A 23,954-nucleotide genomic window follows, 5' to 3' on the forward strand; every position below is an offset into this window, starting at 1 on the left:
TATATATATATATATATATATATATATATATATATATATATATATAATGCTAAAAAAAAAGGGAACACCTTAACAAAACAATGTAACTCCAAATCAGTCACACTTTTGTGGACTCAATGTCACCAGTTAGTAGCACTTGTGAATCAGTTTCAGCTGCTGCTGTGCAAATGGAAACACAACAGGTGGAATGAGAGGCAATTAGCAAGACAACCCCTATAAAAAGTGATTCTACAGGTTGTGATCACAGGTCATTTCTCTGTTCTCGGCCTTTCTGATTGAACTTTTAGTCACTTTTTCATTTTGTCAGTGCTGTCACACATAGAGGCACCATGAGGTGTTTTTACAGCCCACTGAAGTTGCTCAAGAAGTGCAGCTAATCCAAGATGGAACATCAATGCGAGCGGTGGCAAGAAGATTTGCTGTGTCTCTCAGCACAGTGTTCAGAACATGGAATAGGTACCAGGAAACAGGCCAGTACACCAGGAGACATGGAGGGGGCCGTAGGAGGGCTACAACCCAGCAGCAGGACCGCTACCTCGTCCTTTGTGCAAGGAGGAACAGGAGGTCCACTGCCAGGGCCCTACAAAATGACCTCCAGCAGGCCAATAATGTGCATGTTTCCACTCAAACTGTCAGAAACAACTCCATGAGGGTGGTATGAGGGCCGGACGTCCACAAATACAGTGAGGAAAATAAGTATTTGAACATCCTGCGACTTTAAAAGTTCTCCCACTTAAAAATCATGGAGGGTCTGACATTTCATCTTAGGTGCATGTCCACTGTGAGAGACATAATCTAAATTAAAAAATCCAGAAATCACTTTGTATGATTTTTTAATAATTTATTTGTGTGTTACTGCTGCAAATAAGTATTTGAACACCTGTGAAAATCAATGTTAATATTTGGTACAGTAGTCTTTGTTTGCAGTTACAGAGGTCAAAGGTTTCCTGTAGTTTTTCACCAGGTTTACTGCAGCAGAATTCTGGACCATTCCTCCACAGATCTTCTCTAGATCAGCAGGTGTCTGGGCTGTCTCTGAGAAACAGAGTTTGAGCTCCCTCCAAAGTTTTTGTATAGGGTTTAGGTCTGGAGACTTGCTAGCCACTCCAGAACCTTGATCTGCTTCTTACGGAGCCACTCCTTGGTTCTCCTGGCTGTGTGCTTCAGGTCATTGTCATGTTGGAAGACCCAGCCATGACCCATCTTCAATGCTCTAACTGAGGGAAGGCGGTTGTTCCCCAGAATCTCTCAGTACATGGCCCCGGTCATCCTCTCCTTAATACAGTGCAGTCGTCCTGTCCCATGTGCAGAAAAACACCCCCAAAGCATGATGATTCCACCCCCATGCTTCACAGTAGGGATGGTGTTTTGGGATGGTATTCATCATTCTTCATCCTCAAAACACGGCGAGAGGAATTAAGACCAAAAAGTTTTATTTTGGTCTCGTGACCACAGAACTTTCTCCCATGACTCCTCTGGATCATCCAAATGGTCATGGACAAACTTAAGACGGGCCTGGACGTGTGCTGATTTAAGCAGGGGAACCTTCCGTGCCATGCATAATTTTAAACTATGAAGTCTTAGTGCATTACCCACAGTAACCATGGAAACAGTGGTGCCAGCTCTCTTCAGGTCATTGACCAGCTCCTCCCGTGTAGTTCTGGGCTGATTCTTCACCTTTCTTAGGATCATTGATACGCCACGAGGTGAGATCTTGCATGGAGCCCCAGTCCGAGGGAGATTGACAGTCATGTTTAGTTTCTTCCATTTTCTAAAAATTGCTCCAACAGTGGATCTTTTTTTACCAAGCTACTTGGCAATTGCACTGTAGCCCTTTCCAGCCTTGTGGAAGTCTACAATTTTGTCTCTGGTGTCTTTGGACAGATCTTTGGTCTTAGCCATGTTAGTAGTTGGAGTCTTACTGATTGTGTGGGGTGGACAGGTGTCTTTATGTAGCTAACAACCTAAAACAGGTGCTTCTAATTACAATAATAAGTGGAGTGGAGGTGGACTTCTCAGAGGCGGACTAACAGGTCTTTGAGGACCAGAATTGTCGCTGATTGGCAGGTGTTGAAATACTTATTTGCAGCAGTAACACACAAATAAATTATTTAAAAAATCATACATTATGATTTACGGATTTTTCATTTAGATTATGTTTACATTCCTCCGGACGCTAATGCTAATGAATCACTGCAGGAGCTACATGATATCATCAGCTCGCTGCAGAACAAACACCCCGAGGCTCTTTACGTGGTAGCCCGAGACTTTAACCACGTGAATCTAAAGGACTGTCTCCCAAGCTTTAATCAGCATGTGACGATTCCAACACATGGAGACCGCACGCTGGACCGTGTTTACACGAACGTAAAAGATGCATACAAAGCCGAACCCCGCCCCCACCTAGGACTGTCAGACCACATCTCAATCTTCCTGGCTCCTGCTTACATGCCCCCGCTGAGACGCTCCAGACCGGTACAAAAGAAAGTTAAATGCTGGATCCAGGACAGTGGCCCCATACTGAGAGATTGTTTTGACCGAACAGACTGGCAGGTTTTCAGAGAAGCTGCTGAAAATGGAGGTTCGCTTGATCTTGACCAATACACATCCTCAGTACTGGGTTACATTAGTACATGTACTGACACAGTCTCCACTATCAGAAATGTTAAAAGCTACCCAAACAGAAAACCTTGGCTGAATGCAGAGGTGCGTACCCTGCTGGAAGCCAGGAACACTGCCTTCAGGTCTGGAAACTCAGAGGAGCTGAGTAGGACAAGAAAAGAGCTGGTTGCTGGTATTAAGAGGGCCAAGGCCACATATGCACAGAGGATCGAGGGTCAATTCATCTCACAAGACCCTCGGAGCATGTGGAGGGGCATTAAGTGCATAACAGATTATAAAGGAAGGAGTGAACAATGCCCCAAAGACCCATCTCTGCCTGATGCCCTAAACAAGTTCTATGCACGCTTTGAAGACCGGAAAAGACCACCCAGCACCAGACTCACCTCGCCACCGGATGAAGAGCATCTCAGCGTGACCTCAGCAGAAGTAAGGAGTACCTTCAGGAGGATTAATCCGCACAAAGCAACTGGCCCAGACAACATCCCCGGAAAAGTGTTGAAGGAATGTGCTGATCAGCTCTGCGAGGTGCTGGCAGACATCTTTAACACCTCACTTACCCTGGAGACAGTTCCCACCTGCCTGAAGACTGCCACCATCATCCCAGTCCCAAAAAGCTCTACAGTGACTGGTCTGAATGACTATCGGCCAGTGGCCCTCACCCCGATAGTCGCTAAATGCTTCGAAAAACTGGTCATGACTCACATCAAAACAACCATCAACATCAACGAGGACCCTCATCAGTATGCATACCGTGAGAACCGATCAACAGAGGATGCAATCTCCTCTGTGGTCCACACTGCACTCAACCACCTGGAGCAGAAAAACTCTTACGTCCGTATGCTCTTTGTGGACTTCACATCCGCCTTCAACACCATGATCCCCCAAACCCTGATGGACAAACTATCCACACTAGGACTAAGCCCCTCCATCTGCAACTGGGTACTAGACTTTTTAACAAACAGACCACAGTTAGTGAGGATCCACAACCTCTCCTCCTCCACCATAACCCTCAGCACTGGCTCTCCTCAGGGATGTGTGTTGAGCCCCCTTCTGTTTACTCTGCTCACATATGATTGTGCAGCTACCCATCCAGGCTGTCACATTGTAAAGTTTGCAGATGATACAGCGGTGGTGGGATGCATCACAAACAATGATGAGTCCAGCTACAGGCAAGAGGTGGAACACCTGGAGAGCTGGTGCAGAGAGAATAACCTTCACATCAATGTGAAGAAGACAAAGGAGATGATTGTGGACTTCAGAAGGAACAAAAACACATACACCCCCCTGAACATAAGAGGATCTGCGGTGGAAGTGGTCTCCAGCTACAAGTACTTGGGTGTACACATGAATGACAACCTCAGCTGGAGCAACAACACCACCAGCCTGATCAAGAAAGCTCATCAGAGACTCTACTTCCTCAGACGGCTGAGGCGAGCTGGTCTGGGAAGCTCAGTCCTCACCTCCTTCTACAGGTGTGCAGTGGAGAGCATCCTGTGCTCGAGCATCAATGTGTGGCATAGAGGCTGCACAGCTGCAGAAAGAAAAGCTTTGCAGAGAGTGGTGAAGGCTGCACAGAAATCTGTTGGAATCAGTCTCCCCACCATCACAGACATCTACACCTCCAGATGCAGGAAGAGGGCCACCTGCATCATGAAGGACCCCACCCACCCAGCACACACACTTTTTGCCCCACTCCCCTCAGGAAGGAGGTTAAGGAGCATTAAGTGTAGAACCACTAGACTGAGGAACAGCTTCTACCCTGAGGCTGTTAGACTCATGAATATCTAACTAGAATAATCACTGTGAAAAACCATATCATGTTGCTGCTGATCTGTTTCATGTTGCTGCTGATCTGTTTCAATGTTGATGTGTTCATGCGTGCACATCTGCTCACATACTCATGTTCATGTTTGTGCTGATGTTCAATGTTTTTATGTTATGAGTGCTTAGTGTATATTTAGTTGATGTTTTTCTTAGTTCATATCTTAGATGTTATTACTGTTTTTCTTAGACATTTTATTGTTGGATGTAACTGGGACCCCGTGTACATAATTTCGCTCCACCACATGTACCACATGAGGTGCGAATGACAATAAAGAAACTCTGACTCTGGCTCTGACTCTCACAGTGGACATGCACCTAAGATGAAAATTTCAGACCCCTCCATGACTTCTAAGCGGGAGAACTTGCAAAGTCGCAGGGTGTTCATATACCTTTTTTCCTCACTGTAGGGTCTGTGCTTACAGCCCAACACCGTGCAGGATGAGTGGCGTTTGATAGGGAACACCAAAATTGGCAGATTCGCCATTGGCGCCCTGTGCTCTTCATGGATGAAAGCAGGTTCACATTGAGCACATGTGACAGACATGACAGAGTCTGGAGATACTGTGGAGAATATTATGCTGCCTGCAACATCCTCCAGCATGACCGGTTTGGTGGTGGGTCAGTCATGGTGTGGGGAGGCATTTCTTTGGATGACCGCACAGCCCTCCATGTGCTAGCCAGAGGTGCCCTGACTGCCATAATTCAATTCAATTCAATTCAAAAATACTTTATTAATCCCAGAGGGAAATTAAATGTTGTTGTAATTCATCATCCTGGTTTCATTAAAGAGTTGTTATAGATGCTGATGGCTGTGGGCAGGAAGGATCTCTTGTAGCGGTCTGTCCTACAACGGATTTGAAGAAGCCTCTGACTGAAGACACTTTGTTGTTGTATGACAGTCTGATGAAGAGGATGCTGAGGGTTGTCTATAATGTTCTTCATTTTATGAAGAATCCTTCTTTGAACAATCATCTCCAAAGGTTCTAGAGGAGTCCCCAGAACTGAGCCAGCCTTCTTTATGAGCTTGTTGATCTTTTTTAAGTCACTTGCTCTGGTGCTGCTCCCCCAGCAGATGATGGCAGAAGAGATAGCGCTCTCTACAACAGACTTATAGAAGGTATGCAGCATCTTGCTGCAAACGTTGAAGGACTTCAGCTTCCTCAAGAAGAACAGTCTGCTCTGTCCCTTCTTGTAGATGGCTTCACTGTTGCATTTCCAGTCCAGTCTATTGTCCAGGTGAACTCCAAGGTATTTATACTTTTCCACCACCTCCACTTCTTCTCCCATGATGAAAATAGGGTTGGATCTGTTCCTGATTCTCCTGAAATCTACAATCATCTCCTTTGTTTTGTTCATGTTCAAGATGAGATGATTGTTTCCACACCATGCCACAAAGCGGTCCACCAGTTCCCTGTACTCAGCTTCTTGTCCATCTCTGATACACCCGACCACTGCAGAGTCATCAGAATATTTCTGCAGATGACAGGAGTCTGTTTTGTACTGGAAATCTGAGGTGTACAGAGTGAAAAGGAATGGTGAGAGTACAGTCTCATGTGGTGCTCCTGAGCTACTGACCACCTGGTTAGACACACAACCCTTCAGTCTCACAAACTGTGGTCTGTCCGTCAGGTAGTCTTTGATCCAGGCGATTGTTGAGGCCTCCACCTGAGTCTTCTGGAGTTTCTGACAAAGCAAATCAGGCTGGATTGTGTTAAATGCACTGGAGAAATCAAAGAACATGACTCTCACAGTGCTGTCTGCCTTTTCTAGATGACAGTGAGTTTGCTGAAGCAGGTGTGTGATGGCATCTTCAACTCCAAGTCCACGCTGATAAGCAAACTGCAGTGGGTCCTGATATGTGCTTGTTTGTCTAGTCAGGTGGGTCAGCAGAAGTCTCTCTAGGACCTTCATGATGTGGGATGTCAGGGGAACAGGTCTATAGTCATTGAGGACTGATGGGTGAGGTTTCTTTGGCACTGGAACAAGACAGGATGTTTTCCACAACACTGGAACCTTCTCCTGGGTCAGGCTAAGGTTGAAGAGGTGCTGCAGAACTCCACAGAGCTGCTCTGCACAGACCTTCAGGACTCTGGGACTGACACCATCTGGACCTGCAGCCTTTTTCCGGTTCAGTCTCTCCAGCTGCTTCCTCACCTGACTTCTCCAGAAGTCAGGTGAGGAAGCAGATACCATATATAGATATAAGATACCAGGATGAGATCCTCAGACCCATTGTGAGACCATATGCTGGTGCAGTGGGCCCTGGGCTCCTTATTATGCATGACAATGCTAAGCCTTATGTGGCTGAAATGTGTCAGCAGTTCCTGCAAGATGAGGGCATTGATGTTATGGACTGGCCTGTCCATTCCCCAGACCTGAATCCAACTGAGCACATCTGGGACATCATGTTTCGGTCAATCCATCAAGGCCACAACGCACCACAGACTGTTCAGGAGCTAAATGATGCTTATAATCCAGGTCTGGGAAGAGATCCCTCAGAACATCCGCTGTCTCATCAGGAGCATGCCCAGGCGTTGTTGAGAGGTTATACAGGCATGTGGAGGCCACACACACACACACACACACTGAGCCTCATTTAGACTTGTCTTGAGGAACTGATGTTGAATCAGCCTGTCATGTTATTTTCCACTTTCATATTGAGTATGAATCCAAATCCAGATCCAGATCTCCATGGTGTAATAATTTTGATTTACATTCATAATTTTAGTATTTTCTTCTCAATCAATTCCACTGTGCTAATAATAAAGTTTGTCAATGAGAATATTTAATAAATTGAGGTCTAGGATGTGTTATTTTAGTGTTCCCTTTAATTTTGTGAGCAGTGTATATATAAATAGTGCCTTTTGAGTTATTTTGATGGAATGGCCAATATTTAAATTTATTGCTAAAATCGACCAAAATCAATACCATGCTGATAATATCGTGCATCCCTAGATGATAGTGATGGCGAGATGAAGCTTCATGAAGCACTGAGGCTTTCCTTCAAATAGCTCGACTCATGATCCGACGCGCCATGGTGCTTCATTTGCTCTACTGTGCCATCACATAGACTATAAATGTAAAACTGGTAGATGGATTATAATATAACTGGTTTGTGAAGCTTTAAGTTGAATAAAATAAAAAATAAATCATGTTTGTGAGGAACTCAAATAAAGTTTAAATTTGATCTGCAAATGATCTTAATCTGTCTTTATGATGATGGTGATGATGAATTTTTCTGTCTACCCCATACATTTCGAATCTCGCGCCTACAAATGAGCCAGTTCCTGAATTGGTCACATGGTACGGCCCGCTAGCGAGGCCTCGAACGTCACTACATGCGTCATCAATACACACTCCACATAAATCCTCCTGGATTACTCAACACATACTTCAAAGATGAGATGATACCCATTCCTACTAGAAATGTTAGGCTTTTCATCGGAATAATTATTTATTGTTGAGGAAAGGGTAGGTGGAAACTTGCATTTGTTGAGATGCTCTCCTGAAACATTGGGGTATTACACTGATGAGTCTCATCTGGAGATGTACCCAAAGGCAACCCTTAAACTGATGATGCCATCAGCCTAGGAAGACCCAAAGCCAACCTGCTGAGACTGCAAATGGAATAATGAACTTTAGGTTCAACTATCCTAATGCACCCTAGACGGGAACATCCATCCATCATCTTGTTCTGGACTCAGGTCTTGGGGGCGGCAGCTTGAACAGAGAGGTCCAGCCATCTCTTTCCACAGCCACCTCGTCCAGCTCTTCTGGGAGGACCCCAAGGAGTTCCCAGGCCAACCAAGAGACATAGTCTCTTCAGCATGTCCTCCAGCATGGGTCTTCCTTAGCATCTTCTTGTCCCAATTGGATAAGCATGAACCATCGGCCTCCAAATTCCAATTTGATCCTTGTTGACTGTCTATATGGCTTAGCAGATAGAACTGGGGTTAGACCTCTCAGAAATAGATGAACCTATGACAAGTGAAGCTGCTGGTTGTTTTTAATAATGGTAAATGCAGATCAATTAAATTATAAGGGGTCTAAACTCCACCTTCAGCATTTATTACCAGCATTTTAAAGACCAGAACGTTTTCTGTCAGAGTTGAGTTCCTGTTTTTTTTTTAGCTTCTCCTTTCCTCCAGGGTCACTGCAACGAGCGAACTCTCATGAGGCGTTGAGCTCCTATCCAGGTGTGAAATTATAGCGATGCATACCACCAAATTACAGGTGCTGGTCATAAAATTATAATGTCATGAAAAAGTTGATTTATTTCAGAAATTTCATTCAAAAAGTGAAACTTGTATATTATATTCATTCACTACACACAGACTGATATATTTCAAATGTTTATTTCTTTTAATGTTGCTGATTATAACTGACAACTAATTAAAACCCCAAATTCAGTATCTCAGAGAATTAGAATATTACTTAAGACCAACAAATCAATGATTTTTATAAACGTTGGCCAACTAAAAAGTATGAACATGAAAAGTATGAACATGTACAGCACTCATTACTTAGTTGGGGCTCCTCTTGCCTGGATTACTGCAGCAATGCGGCGTGGCATGGGATCAGTCTGTGGCACTGCTTAGGTGTTATGAGAGCCAAGGTTGCTCTGATAGTGGCTTTCAGCTCTTCTGAATTGTTGGGTCAGGTGTATCACATCTTCCTCTTCACAATACCCCATAGATTTTCTATGGGCGAGTTTGCTGGCCAATTAAGAACAGGGATATCATGGTCCTTAAACCAGGTACTGGTAGCTTTGGCACTGTGTACAGATGCCAAGTCCTGTTGGAAAATGAAATCTGCATCTCCATAAAGTTGGTCAGCAACAGGAAACATGAAGTGCTCTAAAACTTCCTGGTAGATGGCTGTGTTGACCTTGGACCTCAGAAAGCACAGTGGACCAACACCAGCAGATGACATGGCACCCCAAACCATCACTGACTGTGGAAATATGACACTGGCCCTCAAGCAACCTGGAATATGTGCTTCTCCTCTCTTCCTCCAGACTCTGGGACCTTGATTTCCAAAGGAAAAGCTAAATTTACTTTAATCAGAGAACACAACTTTGGACCACTCAGCAGCAGTTCAGTCCTTTTTGTCTTTAGTCCAGACGAGACGTTTCTGACACTGTCACTTGTTCAAGAGTTGCTTGACACAAGGAATGCAACAGTTGAAACCCTTGTCTTGCATACGTCTGTGCGTGGTGGTTCTTGAAGCACTGACGCCAGCTGCAGTCCACTCTTTGTGAATCTCCCCCACATTTTAGAATGGGTTTTGTTTCACCATCCTCTCCAGGGTGCGGTTATCCCTATTGGCTTGTACACATTTTTCTACCACATCTTTTCCTTCCCTTCTCCTCTCTATTAATGTGCTTGGACACAGAGCTCTGTGAAGAGCCAGCCTTTTTAGCAATGGTCTTTTGTGTCTTGCCCTCCTTGTGCAAGGTGTCAATGGTCGTCTTTTAGACAACTGTCAAGTCAGCAGTCGTCCCCATGATTGTGTAGCCTACAGAACTAGACTGAGAGACAATTTAAAGGCCTTTGCAGGTGTTTTGAGTTAATTAGTTGATTAGCGTGTGACACCAGGTGACTTCAATATTGAACCTTTTCGCAATATTCTAATTTTCTGAGATACCAAATTTGGGTTTTTCATGAGTTGTCAGTTGTAATCATCAACATTAAAAGAAATAAACATTTGAAATATATCAGTCTGTGTGTAATGAATGTTTATAATATACAAGTTTCATTTTTTGAATGGAATTACTGAAATAAATCAACTTTTTCATGACATTCTAATTTTATGACCAGCACCTGTAAGAACCATTTGAGACACCTGTGAAGCATCTGCAACTACTGAGAGATAACTTGATGCACTCATTTTTTGGAACATGCTCAAAATTCAAGCAACTAGGCTACGAGTCTCTGTCACACATGCAAGAAAATTGAAAACTGCAAACATTTTAGAAAATTCTGGAAACTCCCTCACAAATGCCAGTCAATAACTAGTTGCTAACAGTTGTAGCCCTGTGAGATTCTACCTAAATGAACAAGTCCCGTTTGCAAACTCGGTAAAAGACACTTAAGGAAAAAGGTCCCTGACAAACTAAAAACATCATGTCCTCCATGTGTTTGCAGTTGTTGGTGCTTTGTGTACTGACTTGGACAATCTGCCACCTCTTTAAAAGCCTTCTTCTTACAGCAGCCTCGACACAGGTTGAACACACATTTATTTCCCTGTAAAACAATTAAAAACGAGACAAACTCAAATGGCAAATTAAATTTATGGTTATCACTTCTTGAAATGATTGAAAACAAATAACTATAACAATAAGACAACTGGCACTAATTTATATGGAAAGATCAAACAGCTACACTAAATGTTATTCAAGCCTTCATCCAATGAAAGCCACTGTGTTCAACTGACTGCTTACCTTTGGGTTGCCACACTGTTCACATTTGAGGTACTTGGCTACAAAAAGATACAAAGAAGTCAGATTTCATGTTTTAGAGGTTAGTTGCTCCTCAACTTGAAATGAGAAAATGAGAACCAGAGATAAACTCACGTTTCTGATCAGGACTGAAGTTTTTGTTGGGGTTGCGGGACCTTTTTTTCTGTTTATTTTTGGAGAGGGTATCAGCCGCTCCATCTTCGTCCTCCAGCAGCCTCTTCTGACACACAGTCTGCTTTACCGTTGACCTCTGACAAGTACCATTAGTAATTGGCTGCTTTGGCCTGTAGGGTGTTGGTAGATAAAATAAGAACTGTGTCAAAAGAAACTGGCTTGATAACAATGAAGACTGAGCAATATATCACAACAGTGTTTCCCCTACGTCACTTGCCTTGGCAGGGCGTTCATCTGTTGGGGGATTTTTGTCAACCGGTGGGATTTGTGAGAGAAGCAGAGTGCTACATCTGTAGCTTTTTGGCTAGTGTGTCTTTATTGCTTGCCAATAGCTTAGCGTTATGTCAGTGCCGGAAGTTGTCGACGGGGGGTGGATGTGTGAGTGTGTGTGTCAAGGACACGTTGGTAGGCAGGGCGCTCAGTTCTGTTGACAGGGCGGGGCGCCCTCCTTGGATAACGAAAGGGGAAACACTGCACAATATGACAACATTCTGTTACAGAGGTTTCAACATGATTTAGGTATCACAGCAACAGCTTTAAAATGGTGCAAATCATATTTTCCTGATGATTTCCAGTTTTTCACGAATCTTTTTCATAAAGCCAAGTTCATGGGCTTCCTCGGGGTTCAGTGCTTGAACAGAAAGTATTTATACAGTATATGAATTTGTTTAGTAAAAATATCAGACAGCATGGAATACATTTCCATTGTTATAGTAATGATACTAGAGTGTTTTTATCCATGAACCCTGATGAATCACATCAGTTCTTAGATTCCAGGTATGTCTCTTTACAGTGTCCTACAGACCACGTATCAAATGAAAAGATTGAAAAACTTCTAAACTGCAAGTTATGATATCTCATCTCAACATCACACTCCAAGAAGGATTTGTATAAATAATTTGATCTAGATTTGATGCAAAATAAAAAGCAATACAGAACCAAAAAGCACCATCCAATGTAACCTAGCCAAAATCAGACTCTCCAGCAAGTCCTGGGTCTTTCTTGGCATCTCATTTACCCAGAAAACTCTCTCTATGAAGGCGTCCAGAAGGCATCTTTATTAGATGTCCGAAACACCTCAGCTGGTTCCTTTCGATGTGAAGGAGCAGTGACTCTACTCCGAGTCTCTCCAGGACAATTGAACTTCTCAACCCATCTCTAAGGGAGAGTCCAGCCACACTGTGGAGAAAACTCTTTTTGACTGCCTGTATGCACAATCAAGTTTCCTGGGTCACTACCCGATGTTCATGACCGTAGGTGAAGGTAGGAATGTAGACCAACCAATAAACCGAGAGCTTCACCTTGCAGCTCAGCTCCCTCTTCACCACAATGAATTGGCACAGTCTGCATCGATGCATCTGTCACTCTCACACGACATTCTTCCCTGACTCAAGAAGAAAACCCTGAGATGCTTGAAGCAGCACCTCACTACCAACCTGGAGAAGGCAATTCACCTTGTATCGACTAAGGGCCAGAGCCTCAGATTTGGACGTGCTGATCCTCATCCCAGCCGCTTCGCTCCATTGTAGCAGAGCGCTTCATTTGTATTGTGCATGGTTGTCGTGATTTGTAGTCAGAGCTGAACTGCTACAATCTCCGCTCCCCGTCCAGTAGTGTCGGAACCACGTGGGGGGGGGGGGGGGGAGGGATTTGGTAGGCAGGGTGCTCGGTTCTGTTGACAGGGTGGGGCGCCCTCCTTGAATAATGGTAGAGGAAACACTGAACTCCCATACCCCCTTGAGGACCATAGTGAGGGTAAAGAGCTGGTCCAGTGTTCCACAGCCGGGAAATAACGTGCATTGCTCTTCCTGAATTTGAGGTTCAACCAACCATCTCTTCTCCAACACCCCTTAATTGACTTAGCGCTATTTAAACTGAATTGAGTTTAGTGTGAAGCCCCTGTAATAAGCCAGGGTCAAGAGTGTCAAGGCCCCCACCTTTAACTACCACTAGTGGCCCCATGCACCCCACTTGTAGGGCACCTCCTGCAGATTGTGGGCCCACAGGAAGGCAAACCCAAATAACTCATTTGGGCTAAGCCTGACTGGGCCCCATAGGTAGAGACCTGGTCAACAGGTGCTTGCTGACAAGCCCCAACCCCCGGGCCTGTCTCCAAGGTGGGGCCCCAGTAAGCCACATCCAGGCAAGGGACATTGAGTTCCATATTGTTCTCACCAAATGTTAAAACGTAAAATAAATAAAATGTTACACATTCACTTCTAGTTTCTTAGCCGACTGAGTGCCAGTGTGGCAAAATGATGTCTGACATCAAAGACATTAAAAATACACCATTGGCCTGCAGTGATGTTTTAAAGCTGCATTTGATCCAGTTGGTTTGCCTGTCGTCCCCACATGGTACTGCTGTGGATTACCTGGAAACTCCTTCACAGCTGATTTGAAACAAAGCAGGTCTTCAAGCTCCTATGTTTCATCTGATCTAGTGATCCTTGCATAGTTTTTGTGGGGAGTGCTTTAGATAATATCTGCAACTGTTGCTTTTACATTAGTAGTAAACAGTTAGCAAGTTAAGTAAAATTTGTGATACGAGTAGTGAGCATCAGTGACTAACGTATTATTTATCTTGAAGTGTACACAAGACATTGATGGCAGTTTGGTACAAACACATGTAAAGTTCACATCTATCTTGTGACAAAGATCCAGGCAAATGTTGCTCCTGAAATATTTAGAATACATCCCTCTGATCACCGATGAGATCACATGATATAAATTGTAAAACCAGATCCCAGTGACTCACGCTGGTCTGACATATGGCTGGCAGATCCAGTGAGGAAAGGGCAGGTCGCTGACGTTCTCTCTTCCATTCTTCCCCTCAGCTATCTCCTCCTGCATGGAAAACCACAGGCAGTTTCTGTGAAACACCATCAGAACCCAAAACCTAGACTGCTCTAAATAAATTTCTAAGAACACAACATAGTTTCACTAAAAACAAATCTTCACCATCTATAGAACAGTAATACGGAAGAAGAACGGCGTTGACATTTAAAGACCACAACATCACAAATAACGTAATTGGCTCATTTTCAGCTTTATTGGCTTAAATCAATGATCAGCTGATGTAAAAAAAAATAATCTGTTCTGTTAATGCAGGGGTGTCAAACAAACTTACAAAAGGGGGCCAAAATTAAAACCTTTTTCAAACTAAGTGCTGGTTTCAGAATCTAAATTAACTCAAGTTAGATACCCAACATCTTTTCTTGGTTGCAGGTTCCTCAACAAGAGTTTGTTTGGTCTCAATTGACGTTCTATGTTGCACTTTTGACATCACAATCAAAGATTAGTGAAAAAAATTAAAGTGATAAAAGTATTACACATTTAAAATAACATCTTGGGGGGCAGATGTCAACAAGGGCCACATTTGGCCCCCAGGCCTTGAGTTTGACACATATGTTTAATGCAACATTCCCAAGTGGCAATTAAAAGTTTTCCTGATCTGTGAACACACCATGACTAAGAGCTAATTAGCATTAGCAATAAAATGTTTTACATGTTTCAGATTTTTTTGTTTTGAGTGAAGAAGTCTCAGTTATCTATTTAAACTATTTGAAAGGTGTTAAGAATAAAGTAATTTTACTGTATAGTAACATCTGCGCTGAAGTTGGTCACTGAAGTACGAGTGGCTTCGGATGTTATCAGCCCATTAAATGGCCGTTATTAGTTATTATCATCCCCATATATAGCAGTCAGGCTGTCCCGCCCACCTCCTAGTAAGTTTATAGGTACAGTGTATCACAAAAGTGAGTACACCCCTCACATTCCTGCAGATATTTAAGTTTATCTTTTCATGGGACAACACTGACAAAATTATACTTTGTCACAATGAAAAGTAGTCTGTGTGCAGCTTATATAACAGTGTGAATTTATTCTTCCCTCAAAATAGGGGTTGAAAGACTACATAATTTTTAAACTCGACATTAACATAATAAAACGAGTAGAACTCGAGTACTTGATGACATCATAGGATCTAAAGATACAAAAATAAGTAAATAAATAAAACGAAAGTTACGTATGCAACTATGGTTCTATGAATCCCGGATGGGCGCCAGAGGGCGGTGCTGAAAGCACTGAATGTTCCCTTCGCGCATGCGCTGTTCGAGTAATAATACCAACGGAGTCACAGGTGTGACACGGATGACCAATCAGAGGCTATATAGCCCGACGTCATCCGCAGCTTTGCTCCTACAGAATCTTCTCGCGGAACGCAAGGATTCTGAGTGACAGAGAAGCTCTGGCGGTCATCCGGGATTCATAGAACCGTAGTTACATACGTAACTTTTGTTCTATTTCATCCCTCCTGACTGCCAGAGGGCGGTGCTGAAAGCACTAAATGACTAATACCAACGATGTCACAAGGAATCCTAAACACCCACCTCACTGAGGAGGCCCAGAGGACCCTTGTAGAAGAACCTGGCCCAGGGGATGATGGGTGGCCACGTTAACTCTATAAAATCTGGTGAACGTGCTTGGGGAAGCCCATGATGCAGCAGCACATATTGCTTCCAGCGGAACCCCTCTCAGGGCAGCCCAGGAAGTGGAGACGCTCCTGGTAGAGTGAGCCTTCAAGCCGACCGGCAGGGGGCCGGGCCCTGCAGCATAGGCGTGGCAGATGACGTCCATGATCCAGTGGGAGAGGCGCTGTTTGGAAAGAGGACAGCCTAACCTAGGGCCTCCATAACACACAAACAGCTGGTCTGAATGTCTTATCACGGCAGTAGCTGCAACGTATGCCTCCAGTGCCCTCACCGGGCACAATAATCCAGACCCATCACCAGGCGTAGGCTGAAAACGTGCCAGTCTCAACGGTTGGTTACAGTGAGAGTGAGACAACACCTTTGGTACAAATGCAGTGTTTGGACACAAGGTAACACACGAGCCCTCGGGGCCCCACCTGAGACATGAGGGGCTGACTGAGAGAGCATGTAGCTCACTGACCCTCTTTGCTGAGGCAATAGCCAGCAAAAAAGCAGTCTTGCATGAAAGCCACTTGAGGTCCACCTGCGTCAGAGGCTCGAAACGAGGACGGCACAGAGCTTCGAGAACCAAGGGCAGGTCCAAACCTGGTGCTCGTGGAGCTGTCGGCGGGTGTGACCAAGTAGACTGGAGATACTCCAGAATGGTGGGTACTGTACAGGAGACTGGATCCTTGTTGTGATCAGAACACCATTGGGAAAACAGACGCCACCTGTTTTCATACTGCTGACGAGTAGAGGGTGCCCTGGCGCCCAGGATGGTGCGTCTGACGGGGCTCGAAACTCCAGTCAGCTGCTGTCCTAGCCTTGCAGTGGCCACACCCACAAACGAAGACGTTGAGGATTGGGGTGCCATATCAGCCCCCCCAACTGAGACAGCAAGTCCCTCCTGGTCAGAAGACACCATGGGACGCCCTGACATAGACTTCGTAGCAGTGGGAACCATGGTTGTGCTGGCCAATACGGAGCCACCAGCAGCATCCTGTGGCCCTCCTCGAGGACTCTCTCAAGGGTTGGCCAAATTAGAGAAAGGGGTGGAAAGGCATATAGAAGGACCCTTGGCCAAGAATGAGCCAATGCGTCCTGGCCCAGCGCACCCGACGCCCCCGTAAGAGAGTACCATAGGGGACACCGAGTCGACTCTTCCGTCGCAAACAGGTCTATCTCTGCCTGACCAAAACGGTCCCAGATTATCAGCACTATGTCACTGTGGAGGGACCACTCTCCCAGAGGGGACACTTGGCAAGAGAGAAAATCTGCGACCTGATTGTGTCGCCCTGGTAAGTACGCTACCCGCAGGGTGGACAGGCGAGGAGAGGCCCATTCCAGGAGCTCTCTGGACACTCTCAGAAGTTGTGCTGACCTGGTGCCCCCCTGATGGTTGATGTGGTAGACAACAGAGGTGTTGTCTGACTGAACAAGAACATGCCTCCCTTCCAGGTGAGGCAGAAAGTGCCTAAGTGCCAAGTGCACTACATGCAGCTCCAGCACATTTATATGCTTGGAGTGGTCCCTTTGACCCCAGCGGCCCTAAACCGCTCTGCGTTACCACACAGCCCCCCATCCCATGGAGCTGGCATCTGTCGTGACCACTTCCCTGCGACGCACTACCACTCCCATGGGGACACCCCTGGACAAATAATCTTCGTCCCTCCATGGAGTCAAGGCATGAAGACATGACCACGTCACTGTGAGCTTGCGATGCCTGTGCAACCTGGCATCCAGGCGAAAGCTGTTGAGCCACCTTTGCAAGGGGCGAAGTGACAGCAGGCCTAAGGGCACCACCCGAGTGACTGATGTCAGCTTGCCGAGTAGTTGCAGGAAGGCAATATAGGGGAGCTGCCTGCCCAGCCTGAACCGACTGACCAGCTGGAGTATGCCGGCCACCCTTTGAGCGGATGGGCGAGCTCTCATGGAAGATGAATCCAGAACCACCCCAAGAAAGGTGGTCGTCTGGGAAGGGATCAGGCAGCTCTTCTCCAGGTTGACATTGAGGCCCAACTGGGACATATGAGCGAGCAGGCGGTTTGTGTCGTGAAAGGCACAGGCCTGAGACGGGGCGCAGAGAAGCCAATCGTCTAAGTACGGCAGAATCTTCACTTCACAGGCCTGCAGAGGAGAGAGGGCTGCCTTCACGCACTGAGTGAACACCCTCGGGGAGAGAGAGAGCCCGAATGGGAGTACCCGGAACTGCCAGTGGTGACCCCGATAAGGCAAACCTGAGAAAGCGGTGATGTTCTGCCGCAATAGGCACATGAAAATATGCATCCTTCAGGTCTACAGATGTGAACCATTCTTCCCTCATGACAGCTTGAAGGACTTCTGCTGTCGTGAGCATGTGGAAGGGCACCTCCCTTAGGTACTGGTTGAGTCCCCTCAGGTCTAAAAAGGGACGAAACCCGCCCGTCCTCTTTGCACGAGGAAGTAAGTCGAGTAATAGCCCCTGGGTTGTTGCAGAGGGTCCACTGCCTCTGTTGCGCCCTGGGCCAGGAGGGTGGAAAGTTCCTGGTCTAGTGCTCAAGCTTTCATTGGGTCGGCGATTACAGTCATCTTGACCCGGCATGAGATATGAGGCCGCTGTCGGAACTGTAGCCGGTAACCATGGGTCAGAGTGGCAACCACCCATGGGTCCATGGCGTGAGCAGCCCAGTAGCTGAGCTGCTGGTGGGAGAAATATCCAACGGTCGGCCTGATGGCATCACCGTCTCCCTCCACGGCCCCTAGGGGCTGGGGGAGGCAGCAGCCAGAGTCCCTGGTCCGAGCCTGACCAGCTGGTTGGTGGACCGACCCACGAAAGCTCCTGCTGGGCCTTTGCTGAACCGCATGAGGGTAAGGACCACCCGGCCGGTTATCAGAGTCAGTCAAAGTCAGAGATTCTTTATTGTAATTCGCACCTCATGTGGTACATGTGGTGGAGCGAAATTATGTACACAAGGTCCCAGTTACATCCAACAATAAAATGTATAAGAAAAACAGTAATAACATCTAAGATATGAAATAAGAAAAACATCAACTAAATATACACTAAGCACTCATAACATAAAAACATTGAACATCAGCACAAACATGAACATGAGTCTGTGAGCGGATGTGCACGCATGAACACATCAACATTGAAACAGATCAGCAGCAACATGATGTGGTTTTTCACAGTGATTATTCTGGTTAGAGATTCATAAGTCTAACAGCCTCAGGGTAGAAGCTGTTCCTCAGTCTAGTGGTTCTACACTTAATGCTCCTCAACCTCCTTCCTGAGGGGAGTGGGGCAAAAAGTGTGTGTGCTGGGTGAGTGGGGTCCTTCATGATGCAAGTGACCCTCTTCCTGCATCTGGAGGTGTGGATGTCTGTGATGGTGGGGAGGCTGATTCCGACAGACTTCTGTGCAGCCTTCACCACTCTCTGCAAAGCTTTTCTTTCTGCAGCTGTGCAGCTTCCATGCCACATGTTGATGCTCGAGCACAGGATGCTCTCCACTGCACACCTGTAGAAGGAGGTGAGGACTGAGCTTCCCAGACCAGTTCGCCTCAGCCGTCTGAGGAAGTAGAGTCTCTGATGAGCTTTCTTGATCAGGTTGGTGGTGTTGTTGCACCAGCTGAGGTTGTCATTCATGTGTACACCCAAGTACTTGTAGCTGGAGACCACTTCCACCGCAGATCCTCTTATGTTCAGTGGGGTGTAGATGTTTTTGTTCCTTCTGAAGTCCACATGACCCCCAGGCAGCGGCTGCATGCTGGAGTCAGCCGACGGGCGCCTTGGATGCCGAGGAGGTGGAGGGGGCATTGCCCTGCTAAGGCGTGAAAATTTCTGCCTTCTCTGTCGTGTCTGGACAGTCCGTTCCAGCGCTTCCAAAGCAGCCGAACCGAACAACTCCCCCGGCACCACTGGGACATTACGGAGGGTTCTACGGCGTGGCTCAGTCAATGCTGACTGCGCCAACCAGACCTGTCGGCGAGCCTGGACCAAGGAGGATATCACGCGCCCAAGCTCCCTCGTCATTAGTGCAAAGGCCTGAAGTGCTGCATCGCTAAAGCCCATTGCTGCTGTCGCACCACTAGTCCCCTGAAGGGACGTGGAGAGGGCCAGCATAAGGTGTGCCAAGGAATTACCTAAGCGGCCAGCACGCAATCCGGTGGCATAGGCTCTGCAGAGGAATTCATCCGTGACACGACACTGAGCTCGTGGGCACCGAACACTGCGCAGAGCTTCCTATGGTGACACGATGAGAGAGGCAACAGCAGGTTCTATCGCTGGCATGCGATCCAAGCCTGCTGTAGCCGGCTCATGCATGGCTGCCAACACTCGGCCATCTGCAGAGAGGCGCACAAAGGCTTTGGGGTCCCGCCAGCAACCATGCAACTCCCTCAGGAACTCCTCTGATGGAGGGACAGAAAAGGAAGGAGGGGTCAGTCGGCGTCTGAGAAGCCACTTCCAGGGGTGGACGCCTCTGGTTGCGAGACGTCCAGCTGCAGTTGTCTCAGAGCCATACACATGACGTCCTGCATCAAGCAGTCACCCGACCCACTAACTGCACTCCGAGAAGAAGAAAGTGAAGCTGTCTCTGAGACTTGAGATGAATGCCCGTCCTCCTCACCTAAAAAGTGAGAGGCAGAGGCAGCCAAGGATAGCACATCTTCCTCCGCAGCCATTTCAGGCATGGGTGGGTAGGAGAGTCCGGTTGCTGCCACTGGTTCAGTTCCCAGTTGGCGTACCTGAAAAAGGGACTTCATCTCCGCTAATTCAGTGGAGAGCTGCTCCACCCTTGTGGAGAGGCCCCTATCAGACATGGCTCGCTTCTTCCCAGGAGGGGCCACAGAGACTGCGGCCTCAGTCCAGCGCTTCGAGCGCCTAGGTGGAGCCTCCTGCCCAGTAGGCAGGAGGTCATCACCGAGTTTGGGGCGAAACTGGGCAAACCGGGCCACTCTCACAGCACGCGACATGAAGCTGCAATTCATGCAGGGGTTCTCTGACAGGGCCTCCACCAGATGGTCATGTCCAAGGCAGGCAGGACACAGGTCGTGACAGTCATCTGTCAGGGGAATGGCTCCACAGACTGTACAGCAGTGAGAGCCGTCCATGCTCCTTACCCAGCTATGTCCAAGATACTGAGAGGCTAGCACAGCTGGCTCAGCTGGTAAAGAGGACAATTGGGAGAGGGGGCGCAAACGCTCACCTTCACCAATCAAAACAAGGACAAAACTCAAGAGAAGCTAGCACCGCTAGCTCAGCTGGTAAGAGAGGACGATTGGGAGAGGGGGTGAGAACGCTCGCCTTCACCAATTAAAACAAAGTTAAAACTCAGAGAGGCTAGCACAGCTAGCTCAGCTGGTGAGAGGACAATTGGGAGAGGGAGTGAGAACACTCGCCTTCACCAATTAAAACAAGGTTAAAACTCAGAGAGGCTAGCACCGCTAGCTCAGCTGGTAAGAGAGGACAATTGGAGGAGGGGGTGAGAACGCTCGCCTTCACCAATTAAAACAAGGCCAGGAACTCAGCTGGCTACGTAATAAGCAAACTTCGGAGCACAGTCCAACCGACCACGCGGTTGGAGGCCTCTAGTAAACAGGAGCGGAGCGAACAATACCGCTAACCAATAGCAAAATATAAGCAAAAAACCACTACTCACCAGTGTTAAATCACACACATAGTAGTCATAAACAACGCCGGAGCACAGTCCAGCCGACCACGCGGTTGGAGGTCTCCCAACAAGCGGGAGCGGAGCGAACGCTACCGCTAACCAATGGCGAAATATAAGGAAAAACACTACTCACCGGTGTTGAATCACACACATAGTAGTCAGACGCTGTAAGTTGGGAGAGGCGGAAACCGCCGTAGTCCCCAACGAATCAGCAGAAATACTTTTGAACAGGGTTAAACCATCACAGCACTAGGAGGGCAAACACGCTACTCCCGCAGTCGGGCTTCCGACGACGGTAAAAAGTTCAGAAAAGGTCCAAAGGGCTGAAGCCCTGAATTGAACCGCGCGCGAGAAGAAAAAAGGAGCAGAGGTGCGGATGACGTCGGGCTATATAGCCTCTGATTGGTCATCTGTGTCACACCTGTGACTCCGTTGGTATTATTACTCGAACAACGCATGTGCAAGGGAACGTTCAGTGCTTTCAGCACCGCCCTCTGGTGGTCAGGAGGGATGAAATAGAACTGCAAAAAAGGTAATTATTTACTAAAAAAAAAAGACCAAAAAAACATTGGGAGCGTATATTATGCTCCTACCATTTATCATACTGCAAATAAGTCACAGGAAAAACTAAATTATTAGTTATTATTATTAAACTGCAAAAGTGAAAGAAACGTGCAGCACGTCAAAAACGAAACTAAAAACAGTGGGGCGGAGGACCACCCTGCACCACCACCAGCTGTGGTGCGCATTAGGTTTAGTTTTAGAGATTAATATGTTTATAGGTTTTTTTTACAGGTTTAGAGATTAATATTTTTTGCTTTTTGTTTGTGAAACAAGGTCAGAGGAAGCTGGTTCTGGTTCGGTCATTGGACCCGGTGTTACACCATATTCTGTGACCTGCAACAGTGCATGCAACATCGCCCCCTACGGTCACAATATACAGTGGTCACAAAATATGGTGTAACAGTGGTTCGCAACGAGTTCCAAATAGTCAGGAAGTTGATTCATTTTCTGTTTCCTTACAGTAGTTGAACCAGAAGATTCATCTTTAGTAAAATATTTCCAGACTATTGATGCATTTCTACCTGTTTGCCAAGATTGGGCCAGCTCCGCTCCATCTGTCTGCTTTGAGGAATCCATTTTATAACCAGCGCCCGGTGCAGATCTCGTGACACGTGATGCAATGACGTAATGGCGACGTAATGACGTCACCAAGAATATTCGACGTGAAAAAAAAAAAAAAAACTCGATAGATGTCCTAGGAATCAATGTGTAGATTACTCGAGTAGTCTGTTAAAGCCCTACCTCAAAATAACTCAATATACAGCCATTAATGTCTAAACCACCAGCAACAAAAGTAAGTACACCCCTTAGTGAAAGTTAATAATATAATAATAATAAACTTTATTTCTATAGCACCTTCCAACAACGCCTTGCATTGACCAAGGTGCTTCACAAGACAAAACAAGATTAAAAACAGGACACAATACATCAGTGCAAATTAAAAAACAGCGAGAATAAAAGAAGGTAAAAGAGATAAAATAAAAAAAATAAAAAATAGTAAATACTAAACTACTAAAAGTTAAACATTAAAAGCCCTTTTAAATAAGTATGTTTTCAGTTTGGCTTTGAACAGAACCAGATCAGCGATGGCACGCAGCTCATAGGGAAGAGTATTCCAGGCTGTTGGGCCTGCAACAGAAAAGGACCGGTCCCCCCATTGTTTGCACCTTGACCGTGGCACCTCCAGCAGATTTTGACCAGAAGACCGTAAAGCTCTGCTGGGCTGGTGGACTTTCAAAAGTTCTGAAATATAAGGTGGTGCAAGGCCATTCAAAGCTTTAAAAACAAACAGTAGCAGCTTGAACTGTATCCTAAACTGAACCGGGAGCCAGTGTAAAGAAGAAAGGACAGGAGTGATGTGTTCATATTTACGTGTGTTAGTCAACAAGCGAGCAGCAGAGTTTTGTACAAGCTGTAAACGGGAGATAGAAGATTGATTAATACCCACATATAAGGCGTTACAGTAATCAAGCCTAGAGCTCACAAAGGCATGGATGGCCTTCTCCAGATCACTACGGCTAAGGAGTGATTTTACTTTGGAAAGCAGACGGAGCTGAAAGAAGCTGGTTTTCACAACAGAACTGATCTGTTTATCTAGCTTTAAGTTACAGTCAAGCTCCACTCCTAGATTTTTTACCACCTGGTTGGCGTGGGGGAGCGGAAAACCTAGATTGGGAGAGATGTTGCATGAATTACTGGAAGCACCAAATAAAATCCATTCAGTTTTATCGTTATTGAGGTGGAGAAAATTCTGAGACAGCCAGTGCTTAATGTCATTTAAGCAGCTGGCAATAGAGTTGAAACCGAGTGAGGAACTGGGAGTGACCGGCAGATAGATTTGTAGATCATCTGCATACAGATGAAAAGACAGATTATGGCGTGCAATGATGGGTCCTAATGGTAGCATGTAAAGTGAGAAGAGAACAGGCCCCAGAATGGATCCCTGCGGTACACCAGAGGTCAAAGAGACTGAAGAAGAGGACAGATCACCAATCATAACAGAGAAAGTTCTGTCTGTTAAATAGGACTTAAACCACTCGAGCACAACACCCTGAAGGCCAACCTGCTGAGCCAAACGAGTGATTAGGACCTGATGGTCTACAGTATCAAAAGCTGCTGAGAGGTCCAACATCACCAGCAGAACAGGTTTTTTGGCATCAAGGGACAAAAGAATATCATTCTGTACTTT

The 23,954-nt window shown here is 46.2% G+C and overlaps 1 protein-coding gene across 1 annotated transcript in view; it reads right to left on the bottom strand.

Moving 5' to 3' along the window:
* dus1l (dihydrouridine synthase 1-like (S. cerevisiae)) overlaps positions 1 to 23,954 on the bottom strand; it is a 36,070-nt gene that overhangs the window by 1,128 nt on the left and 10,988 nt on the right. Inside the window, exons 8-11 of the mRNA XM_037689383.1 lie at positions 13,836 to 13,924; positions 11,021 to 11,190; positions 10,889 to 10,926; positions 10,616 to 10,691 (exon numbers count right to left, since the gene is read on the bottom strand). Coding sequence (XP_037545311.1) covers positions 10,616 to 10,691; positions 10,889 to 10,926; positions 11,021 to 11,190; positions 13,836 to 13,924 — 373 coding nt within the window. The remainder of the gene's footprint in view (positions 1 to 10,615; positions 10,692 to 10,888; positions 10,927 to 11,020; positions 11,191 to 13,835; positions 13,925 to 23,954) is intronic.

Source organism: Nematolebias whitei, chromosome 15 (genome assembly GCF_014905685.2).
Source record: "Nematolebias whitei isolate Nwh7 chromosome 15, NemWhi1, whole genome shotgun sequence".
In the NCBI taxonomy this organism is placed as follows: Eukaryota; Metazoa; Chordata; class Actinopteri; order Cyprinodontiformes; family Rivulidae; genus Nematolebias; species Nematolebias whitei.